The sequence below is a fragment of the Ambystoma mexicanum genome, chromosome 2q (assembly GCF_040938575.1).
Source record: "Ambystoma mexicanum isolate Mex_15411 chromosome 2q, UKY_AmexF1_1, whole genome shotgun sequence".
Lineage (NCBI taxonomy): Eukaryota > Metazoa > Chordata > Amphibia > Caudata > Ambystomatidae > Ambystoma > Ambystoma mexicanum.
In genome coordinates, this window is record NC_090924.1 from 596,927,951 (window position 1) to 596,940,092 (window position 12,142).

At 46.3% G+C, this 12,142-nt stretch overlaps 1 protein-coding gene across 6 annotated transcripts in view; it reads right to left on the bottom strand.

The window, feature by feature from the left end:
• LOC138569611 (sodium channel protein type 5 subunit alpha-like) overlaps positions 1-12,142 on the bottom strand; it is a 1,199,462-nt gene that overhangs the window by 803,583 nt on the left and 383,737 nt on the right. For all 6 annotated transcript variants that reach the window (XM_069647738.1, XM_069647737.1, XM_069647740.1 and 3 more), the window contains exon 4: positions 4,085-4,172. In XM_069647738.1, coding sequence (XP_069503839.1) covers positions 4,085-4,172 — 88 coding nt within the window. The remainder of the gene's footprint in view (positions 1-4,084; positions 4,173-12,142) is intronic.

Sequence of the window (12,142 nt, forward strand, 5' to 3'; positions counted from 1 at the left end):
TATGTAACATTATATTCCTATGGAGCCCCTCTTTTGTTACATTAGCCAGTTAATGCACCTTTCTATGTAACATTATAGTCCTATGGAGCCCCTCTTTTGTTACATTAGCCAGTTAATGCACCCTTCAATCGAACATTATTTTCCGTTGCAGTTACTTTTTTACGTTGGCCAGTTAATGCACCTTTCTCTGTAACATTATATTTCTTTGGAGCTCCACTTGTGTTACGTGAGCCAGTTAATGCACGTTTCCATGTAACACTATATTCCTGTGGAGCTCCTCTTTTGTTTTCGTAGCCAGTTAATGCACTCTTCTGTGTATCATTATATTCCTATGGAGCTCCTCCTTTGTTACTTGAGCCAGTTAATGCACCTTTCTATGTAACATTATATTCCTGTGGAACTCCTCTTTTGTTTTGTTAGCCAGTTATGCACCCTTCTATGTTACATTATATTCTCATGGAGCTCCTCTTTGTATTGTTAGCCAAGTGTGCACCCTTCCATGTAACATTCTGCTTTTGTTCTATTTCTGGCATCGTTCATGGTTCAAGAATTCAGCGTAACTTAGGTCTATTTAGTTACTTCCTAAAATGTGGCACGTGAGGTCACTGTGTTACAGATAACAAATGTTTGAGCATCACACCATCTTCCAATAAACGAAAGCCCACGTGGTAGCGCAAACTATAAGTACATTCCACGTGGAGAGAGAACAAATCTATACAAAGTGACTTCCCAGGGAACTGCCATATTCATCTTTTCATTGGTAACGTAATCAATAGATGTCATTAAAATTTGGAGAAAGAGCATGCCTTCCCTAACTCAACATGTTGAGAATGGAAGTTAAACTGTAAAGTGGGGTCTTCCTCAGCCCCCTTAACCTCACAGGAGCAGGCCACTTGTGCCTCTCTGAATGTCTACACTGGCTATTGGAATGTTCTTTATCAGGCCTGGTACAGAGACTGCAGCGTTTGCAAAACCTGGCAGCAAAGATCGCAACAGGATCACCTTATGGGCTCACATCAGCCCAGTTCTCTGCTCCTTACACTGGCTGCTAGCGGAGGAAAGGATTACGTTTGAAGCCCTTTGTCTTGTACACCGGGCTTTCTATCTGCAAGGAACTCTGCTAAGGTCTGCAATGGCTAACCTTGTGGTAATCCCCGAATTTCGATGGTCACGTGCTGGGGGGCAAGCTTTCTCGGTTGCAGCAGGAACTCTCTGGAATGCCCTACCAATAGCTCACTGGAGCACCGAGAACCATCTCCAATTCCTCCGCTGTCTTAAAACCTTCTTTTTCTAATCTTTTGGAGTCTGTCGCCTTAGCATCCTAGCACCAGGATACCTTTTGGTGAACGTGCGCGCTACCAGCTTTGCTAACATAACGTATGGATGATGGGAGTTGTACTCCAAAAGATCTGGTGAGCAGCAGGGTGCCTACCATTAATGTAGAGGAGCACGTCGTCATGGAGATGCCCTTGTTGAATTTCATCATTTTCTTTTTTATTTATTATTTGTTTTGCGCAGACCACACAACAGTTTACCTTTAGTCACATTGGGACACAGGGCAGTGGCCGCTTTGATGCTTTACATTGTTGTGTTGGGGAAGATGCTGGTGGGGATTTTAGGGTTTGCAAGCTAGTTTTCTGTAAATTCGAGGACTTCCAGCAGTTTGTTACAAAGTTGGCCACCACGAACACAGAGATGCCCGTACCGTACCTTGACATAGCTGACATGCACCACTGTCAAGTGGTGAGATGGCATAACAAGGCTAGTGGTTAGGGTACTCTGCCTGGGACACAGTGAGCATTTCTCGCAAGATAAGCTTTACAGAACCAAGTTTCAAACACAGGCAGCCAGGTGTGCAGAGCAGAACTCGAGAGAACCCAATTCCAGGAAGAGAATGTCCATGGGGAGCCAAGGTCCAAGATAACACTCTACTGCAATTTACGAAATGGATTATATACATAATTCACCATTATTAACTGCCGCTATTTATTGTTCTGTCTGGTACTGCACAGCATGGTGCAACATGAGACGTGGGGGAGAGAAGCTTCAGTGGGTGGAGTTTGCTGGGTACGAGCTCCCCCAGGAATGCATAGTTTTTAGGCCCTTATCTGGCAACATTGCTGGCGGCTAGGCCAGCTCCTTCCAGTGATGTTCATTTCACTGCTGTGGAAGAAATGTTATGGGTCACAACATTGGAAGGAATGATACAATTTCAGGGTAAATTGAGAGAATGCCTCGCAACTCACTCCAAGCAATGCCTTCACTTATTCATTGCGTGGAACCTTTCAGCGGGTGCAAGGGCCACGGTAAGACCCACAGGAAACATGCACTGTTAGGGTACTGGAATCTTCAACCACAATGTCTTTCCCAGATTGGATTTACACATCCTGGATTGATACAAATGGGTTTGTGTACGCCGAGTGCTCTTTGGTGGAAAACAATGTGTACGCTTAGAGGACGTCAAAGAACGCTGCATTAAGCTTCTTATATTGTTACTACACGGCATTGATCTCACAATGTGTGTTTTAACTATTTATGTTCCTCATACACAATCTGGCATTTATTTCCATCATTCTTGTTGTGATATCTGTTTTGGTTGGTTTGGATTGTACTCTCTGTCATTCCTCACCGTGGCTATTGTACATTTCTCTATAGCGAGATCTTAAGATATTAGCAGGGGAACACAGAGGGGGTCCGTGAACAAAACTAAGGATTGCGGCACACATTTGTATTACATCCCTTTCCGTTTTGTACATCACACAAAGAGGTGGCACGCTTTCGGGACACCAGACATTCAACATGGTGCCTTCTTTTACACAGGGTACATTGAAATTCCAAATCCCTCTAATGACATCTTAGGGAGTCATGAAGATATGCAATTACAGTACTATGTCTTCATTCAGATGTAACATAACCCGTGAAATTGACACAATGAATGAGCTGGGTTGACTTGAAATTGTAGACTTACTTGCTAACTGCCGCTTGCAAGGCAAGAAACCCCTGGCAACGCATTTAATCAGGATAGAATATGGACATTTAGCTATCACCAATGAAACATGGGTTATTGCTTCTTCCAATAAATATCCATGCACATTTGTAAACAGTTTTTTATTTGCTGAGGAAGATGTAAACTTAAGCTTAAGGGCTTGAGCTACATCTGAAACTTACCTTTTTTTTTAGTGAAAACCAATAATTTTGTGTTTTGAGATAATGGTGACCTTTTTGAAATAAACGTTTTTTAGAAAGGGTGGAATGCCAAATGAATAAACGTATAAAATAATCCCCAAATAATTTAAAAGGGAGGAGAAATGTCACTATTTATAACAGTTATTATATGAAATTTGCTTTAACTTTAGAGTAGCATTTTACAATGTGTGCTAAGTCAAGGAAAGCACTCTTTGTTTATTATCTATGGTTAACAATGGTATTCAATTCTCTGTCTCTCATATCATTAAAACGCTATTTTATTTTAAAATCATGGCTAAGTGGAACATGTAAAATCATTGCTGTTTTGCCACCCTCTACAGAAAACCAGTCTACACACAAGTCAAGGAGGATGTTAAGATGATTTCATCGTTCTTACTGTTTAGATTGTGACCCTGTGATTTTGTGTCAATACATAATGACATTTTTTGCACTGGTGATAACCGGATTTCACATTGTTAATTCAGTTGTTGAATAGATTAATATTCAAAATGGTGGATTGCTTTTTGGGAAAAGCGGTTGTCCAATCACTTTATACCGTACATTTTTCATGACAAAATGGTGTCATACAATGTGAGATGATTTTGAGTCATATTATTGCAAAGCTGAAAGTGCTTTTTGAAGGCTTAAGTAAACCTATGACAAATATTTGTCTGGTGCTCTCTTTTATTTGTCATTAAATGTATTATTATTCATTGTCAGACTGAATCAGTAATAAAAAGAAATATTTAAAGCAAGATCGGTGCGCAAAGCACAGTTCATAAATCAATATATTTGGAAAGGATACTGGGAAACGGCACATAAAGTGTACAGTATAATACAATGGAATTACAATAAACAACTGTGATAATTAAAGTAGGTAGAGAGAAAACGTACTTACTCTACATACTTCGTCCATGCGGCCGTGTCGGACATGGCCATGAACACACAGTTGGTTAAAATAGTGCACATAATAAATATACTGAACAATGTACAGACAGGTTAAGGAAAAGTAACCACTGAACAAAGCCACTAAATTGTGCAGCTTCCAAAATTTGATGCAACAAACATACAGTAGCATGAAATACAGTATTTAACATTTCAAAGGACTCCTGTACAACTGGACAGAGGGCGGCACACTCGACTGACATATCTATAATATGATTCATGTTCAGCCGTCTCCCACCAGACCTTTCTGGGAAGAGAGATGTATTTGGAATACATATTTCTGTGCGGTTAGTTAGGTTTGGTGGCGGGCAGTTAAGGTTTCACTCTGGTGTTCTATTAATATTCCAAGTATCCATACTTCAACTGTCTGCAAGATGACAATGTGGGCGCTTTGTATTGAAGTACCTGAACCATCATCTGGGATGGGTTTGGCAAGCAGTGAATTGATGGTGAGGCAAGATAAGGTCCCTGCATTTTGAGTATATATGGCTTTTCACTGCAAAGACATCTGATACTCCGGTGCAAAAGCCCAAAAGAAATTAACGCTTAGATAAGAAGGACCAATGGATCTTCATGCCTGGATCTGTAAATAACCCAGAATGTCTGGCTTGACCTGCCACATTTAAGGAAGGATTACAGCTTGTATAATACAGTCTGACGTGCTCTCTCAGTGTGGGCCTCCTATACACAGAGATGGAAACTATAGGCATTGGCTGATGAGATTTGTCAGAACACTGCTTCAACATTGCTGCTGACCATAGCCTAGGCTATGCTGATCTCGCAATGTTCAACCCTTGCCCCTAAACTCCACAGCACTGCTTGGTGGAATACAAATGCAATGGAAGATCATATCTCAAATTAGTTTGAGGCCATTAAAGTGTATTTACAAGTAATGGAGGGTGGGGGTAGGTCAGGTAGACGTTACTGGTCCACATCTATTTCCAAGCATGATTCCTGAAATGATTTTCCTGTGTTTGGCAATGCTAGATTCCTGCAATGCTGGCCATGATTTAGTCTCTAATATGGTGAAAGGCAGCCGGATAATTATTGCCATATAATGCAAAGGGGATGTCTAGCTGAGTTCTATGCAAACATTTCAAATGAATGCTCTCCACTCTAACCCTGCATGCTCTTGGGGGGAAGATGAAGGCCCTTTCTATGAAATGATCACATATACAGAGGAAAGGCCCACCTTGGGTGGACTTTGCTCAGGTCCTCGTGCACCAAGGAAGGCCTCCCTCAGACATCACATCACTGCCACCTCTCTATTCTCTATTCCCACCTTGACAGCTTCTTTCTCCTCCCTGCCCCTGTGCCCCTTGTAACTGTTGGTACCACTGCTTTAGCCTCTGCCCCCCTTGAATGTTGCTACTCTCTCTTTGACCAATCTGCCCGACTTTACTGCTGTTACCCCGTTTGCCCTCTCTCCTCCTTGGCTGGTGATCCCACTTCTTTGTCCTCTCTGCCCCACCCCCAGAAGCTTCTGCATCCCCTTAGACCTCTCTGCCTCCTTCACAGCTGCTATGCCCTCTTTCATCCTTTGACCTCTTTGCTCCCGTTGACTGTTGCAACCCCCTTTTTGAAATTCCTTGCTGCCTGATTGCTAATACTTCCTCTTTAATCTCTCTTCCCCCTTGACAGTTTCTGCCCTGCTCTTTGAACCTTTTGGTCTCTTAATCTTAGACTGTTGTTACCCATTTTTGACCTCTCTGCCCCCTTCCTGACTGTCATGCTCGCTTCTATCGCTGCCCTATACCCTCCCCGGCTTTGATGTCCTTTGCCCTTGCGCCGGCACACAATCTCACTCCTGCTCCACCAGGCTCTTGGCACCACCACCCATTCCCTTCTCCGTCCAACCTCTGTGGCTTCCCCGTAGGTTGCCTCCTCCCTGTCCTCAGTCACCCCTACAAACCACATTCTACCGATACCTGCTCCTGTGCCCAGATTCATTGGTCCACTCTCCGGCTGACCAGTTTCGCACTTGCTGTGCCCCACAAAACTAGACACCCACCGAGCACCATGCTGCAGGTAAGATGCCCCAAGTTCATTGATGATGACGCGAATGTCCTGGTGGAGGACGTTGTTAAGGTGGTGGCGTGCATCATAGGTCCAGAGCACCACAAGATGTGGCTGTGCCAGAGCAACACAATCTAGATGTCCATCGTGCAGGTCATCAATGCAGCAGCGACTACACCGTGCAGGATGTACCAGATCCAGAAAGACTGGAGCAAACTAAGGAGGCGCATCTGAAAACTGGTGGCCAATCACTGCCAGGAGTGTATGGCTCCATGAGGAGGCTCACCAATACTATTTCTGGGTCTGCAGCTGTGGGAGGAGCAGGCGCTGACTGTCATTGATGTAAGCAGCCCCAAGGGACTTGGAGGAGTCAAGAATGGTATCAAAGGTGAGTATATTGCATGCAGGAGTCAAGAATGGGATCAAAGGTGAGTATATTGCATGCAGGAGTTAAGAATGGGATCAAAGGTGAGTATATTGCATGCAGGAGTCAAGAATGAATATATTGCATGCATTGATTTGTAAAGTGTGTGAGTGGCCAAGACATTTTGCCTCTCGCACAAATGTCCAGAATTGCTGACGCCAACACTGACCCATCCGCATACCAGGCATGGACATGTGACATCACCAATGTATGCTGCCCCAAACATGTCCCTCTTATTACCTGGACATATCTGTGGCCATGTACTTCCACTTGCCCTGTGCACACAGGCAGATGTTAACTCCATGTCTGTAAACAGGTCAATAGCCACACTCCCCCCACTCAAATGTATGATACTATTGACCGGGGCATCTGGGTATATTTGCACTTGGAATTTCAAATACCAGTGAGGGGAGAATCACTGAAGCCAACAGAGACCACTAGCACAGAGTCCTATACATTTCCTCCAGAGACTTGGAGCCACCGCCTATCCGTACAGCATCAGTGTGTATACCACCACCAGGATAGTGTAGTGCCTGTGATTCCCATGCATCAGGTGGGCGGACGGTTACTTACATGAATGCACCGTGGTCTCTCTCCCCATCAGACAGTCTGCATGGAGGCGAAGGTCCAACAGTGCACTTCCAGAATGAACTGCAAAGAATGCGTGCAAATCCAGGTGGACTCTGGTTCGCCTGCACTATGAGCACATCATAGTGCAAAGACGTGTCAATGCTTCCCCACATCGGCCCATGACGGGAGGCTTTTCACAAGGACTATCCCCCCTTTAAGCAACGTCTAAAAGCTGGCGGATTCCACAGGACTCCAATGCATCAGTGGCAGCCTGAGAATCTCATGCCGGCCTACCTGCATGCCGCTTTTGACAGGTGGAGTGGAAGTGGGAACGGGGGAGGGGAGAGGGGTAGCGGGGAGGGGAATAGTCCTTGAGATAGATCAATGGACCAAAACATGGGTTGGGTCTACTTGATCGAAAAATATTTGACGGTTTCCAATTTTACCGAATGTTTATGGGTCGTTGTTTTGGCTGGAAAATGCAGGCTGAGAACCCCAGCACCCCTACTCCCCCCTTCCCCACCTTAACCTATTCCCTTACCCCTCCCCATATACTGATTTCATTTAATTACGAAAAAGCAATCAAAAGAATTCAGTCAAATTCAAAAGGTCAAATGTTTGTCAATCAAGTATGCTAATACCCCCAAAACATGGATTGAAGAAATCTATTTGTAACCTGAACATAACAACCTTTAACACTGGTGGGACTCATCCTTCTGTGGTCAAACATGAGCACCATTTAGTTGGGTAAGCATACACACATATATTATTTGGCTAATCAGGGCTAAGACGCCCGGAAGGGAGTGAATGTTACGCTTCACAAATAGAAATACGCTATGCAAGTCTACATTTTGTTCTGCCACTGCTTCACCTGCTAAAATGATTAAAATCCCCTGTAATTTCAAAGCAAGAGTAAGGGCATGCATAAACCCTTCATGCCTGTTATTACCAGAGGCGTGGGCAGGGCAAGGCCTGAGGGGCAAGGCCCAGCCAAAATCTGTAAATGCCCACCCAGCAGCTCTGCGTGGGCATTTACAGATATTTTTGTCAGTGTGGTGGGCCCAACTGCATTAGCTTCTGGCCCCATTTGCTAGACAATCCTGGCTACGCCTCTGGTTAGTGCACGTGCTTTAACACTATGAGAACATTGAAAACAAGCTCCCGTGTGTCTTCCCAAAGGGAACCACGAGACGTGCTCTCGTGCCAGACCCCACACCGAACCACAACTCCTTGTCCATGCAGTGTGGAATGAGAAAGAAGGCAAAGGGCAGGATGTCTGTGTAAGGCAACCGGGTGATCACTTACCTGCCCAATACATACCATCCGGGCATGCTGTAGCTCAGGCAGGTCTGCAACACACACACCCCCTCTCCAGTGTTGTCCCCTCCACATGAACTTAGATAGCCCTCAAGACCCCTCTCAAAACTATGGTTGCAACAAACGGTGCAGTCTGGTTAGGTTGATGAAACAGACGTTGGGAGAGGTTTGGGGGTGGAGGGGGTGGGTAAGGTGAGAAAAGGGAAAAAGTGGACACACATGGGAGGGAAGAAAACAGAGGCATTAAGGTCAGGTACAATCACGGTAGCCACATTGCAAACGCTCATGCTGTGATTAGCAGGACACGCCATGCACAGGGCACGCAGGAATCGGCAGCTGGCATGTATCATGCACAAGTTCTCCCCGTGCTGCCTGGGCCTCCCAATATGCAGCTCAATGATGGTGTAATAACATGATCACAGATGTGTGGCATGGCAGGCCAGCCTACCTAAGCCATGCCATCACACCACCCAGCAAACATGGAGTACATGATGTCTGGCACACCACAATGGCATGGTGACAAGTGCCCAGGGGCAGGGTCAGGAATATGGGAAATGAGAATGGGATGTTGCTGATGTGTGGAATTGCATTGAGAGATGTGGAAGCGCCTCTGCTGGAGCGGCATTAGCTACAGTAATGGGTCATGAAAGCATTGGCCACTGTACATCATGAGGTAATGACATGAAGGGGCCATTATCAGCTCTCTCATGCCATAGGCCCAGTACTTGTATGATCCAATGGCTTGCATGGGAACACGTGCTTACCAGCTTCGCTGTCCGGGGGTCACTGCACTCCTTCCCAAAGGCCACACAATGGTGTCTCCATTCCTGTGGATTAATGTTGCTCCGGCAACGTACCATAACGCGGACAATGCAGACAGATGTAATGCAGATATCAGGGGTGTACCAGGATTACATGTTACAAGTGTACCATGCCAACAAACCTCATCCTCTTACCCACAGGGGATCACTATTACACTCCACATGCTGGAGGCAATGGGGAGGACAACAGCGACAAGGAAGACCTCATGGATCGGGCTAGTGGCCGGAGCTGTGACTTGGGTGAACTGTCAGATGCTCCATGGGACACCATTCCACCACCTACCTGCAGCATCGAGCCCCAGCCCTCCACCAGCCAAAGACAACAGCTGCCCGGGAGATCAGTGCACCTACACCACCACACCTCCGACATTGTCACTGTGGCCCCACTGGAGATCTAGCAGCTAGCCTGCGGACATCCTGGTGGTGGAAAACACCCTGATTCTCAGGAGCAAACTCGTCCCAGGCCAGATCTGAAGCTTGCTGCACCTCCTCCAGTGACACAGGGTTTGGTTGCATGCCAGAAGCAGTCACCCTCCGTCCCCCTCCCATGCGCCTCTACTCAATGCTCTGGCCTCAGTGGTTGACAGCGTCTTCGCAGAGTCGTCATTTGGAAACTACGGGCCATCATTATCGGCTGCGGCATGGTTAGAGAAGAATGCGAGGGAATTGCTGGTTGACTGTCCCTCACCGGGAGCGACTATGGGAGAGGTCCCTGGAGGCCGTGCAGCAAGAGTTAGAGGTAGCTACTGGGCTGCGTGAGGACATGGCAGGGAAGATATGGGCAGCGCATCAAGAGGCAACTGCAGAGACCGACTCTCAGGCAAAGGAAAATGCATAACTTGTTCAAAAACAGGCCTCGAGGCGATGCTGGTCGTGACCAAAAGCAATTCCCTGCCGCATCTTAAAAAGCCTTTGCTAGCTCTAGGGAGGATGCTTGCCTTGCCCAAGAGGAGACCGTTGTCCACAACCAGTCCGTTTACCAGGCTGCCCATGTGTCCTTTGCTCTAGTGCAAGAACTGGCATGTACCATTGCCACCCTCTGCCGCAACATGGTGGAGGCCATGCAATGCCCAGTTACAGTTTACCTGGATTTGGCTCGTGGCCTGTCGGGAGTATACACTTCCCCAGAAGTAGGCGTCCATGGGGAGGGAGTCTACTACCAGCAAAAGAGTCCCCTGCCTGGCCACTGTGTATATCCAGCCATCGGCTGATAGATTTCCTCAACAGCGCAACTAAGCAGTTGACAGAGATATTCTGGCCATTATGGGGATGTAAATTCCCTACCCCCCCCCCTAATCTGTGTAAGAAATTTCATTACCATCCATTCAAATTTGGAGGATTCAGTGCGTTGGATTGTATTTATCTTGTCATCATTTACACCCTGTTTTACCTTGGATGTGTTGCTGCCCACTTTGTACTTCCTCATCATGTACAATGTCCAGGACCTTTCTTTTCCTTGGATTCACACTCCACATTTTCATTGCTTTGCAACCTGTCCTTGACTTTTCTTAAAAAGCTTTTTAAGTCACCCACAAAGGGACCCTCTGCTGTGTTAATAAATGTTGCCTCACTGCAGGGTTGGCGCAGGCATTTGTCCTTTCATGTATTTTCCTGGGTGCTGGAGCAGAGACAGGGAAAGAGCCCATCTTTATTGCGGCGATGCACTCACCTCTATCAGAAGAATGGGTTGGTGTTCTCTTCCCACATGACAAGCCCATCCACAGTACCCTGTTGCTGCCCAGGTGTATCCTGTGGCACAGCGTGTACTGGGGAAAAAGTGAGCAACAAGCAGGGCATGACCACAATGTGGCAGACCTTCTCCAGTGGGTACATGAACGCACAGCACACCCGATGCCCACTGTATGGGGTTCAGGATGTGGGCATCATGTGAAAGGGTGCTCTCTGTGGTTGAAAGGATTCTTAGAGGTGCCATGAGCCCGGGGCACGTGCGGCATCCAGTGTTATCTCGGGAATGGTGATGCGGGTTGTGATCATGATTAATGCACTTCAGTGTGTGCAATAGCTAAAGGTCCCTTATGACCAACTGTTTCTGCTACATGTATGTGCCATGGGGCAGGACAAGGCTTTGATCAGCAGGCCACAGAAACATGCATGGCGCTAGTTAGGAGATATGTGATATGTCATAAGGTGTCACAATGTCCACATGCATGACTCTGAGGTCTCCCTGTGGAAATAAAATTCAGGTAAACAAACAAAGCTTTGGGGAACAACAACAGTCACACATGTTACCATGCCAACCATGCATACACACGGTTGATATGGAAAGTAAAGCGAAGTCTAAAGACGAAAGAATGGGGATTAAAAGGATGAGATATGGAAAAGGGGAAGGGGGGTAGAGAGGGGCCGCAGTGCAGTGCAGTGCAGTGCAGTGGGTGTGCAGTTTGGAACCTCCCAATGGAAAAACATGCGAAACTTCAGGTTTGCTCAGTTTCAGGAAGTTGAAAAACGAACCAGGTTAAAACTGGCATAAAACCCTTTCAATGACATTCCTTGGGTGGAGGGGGGGGTGGGAATGGGGTCGCAAGTCCTGCTTAGGGCTTGCATTGTGGGGGTCGGTGGTGCTGACTTTGTGATGGCTGATAAGGCACAGAGTGTAAGGAATGAGTCCGGAACTGACTGTCCAACTCAAACATGACTTGCGGGCGCATGAGAGTGCAGCCAGATGTGGAGGAATATGTTTCATTTAGCTAAATAAGGACATGCATGATGTGTGATGGATGGCCTTCATTTGTGAAGTGCTGGTTTGGCATGTGGGGATAGGGGTTTTTTGCAGCAGGAGATTTCATCGAAGTAGAACGTTTTTTAACTGATTTTGCACCAAGTATATGTGGAAGTGGGGGGG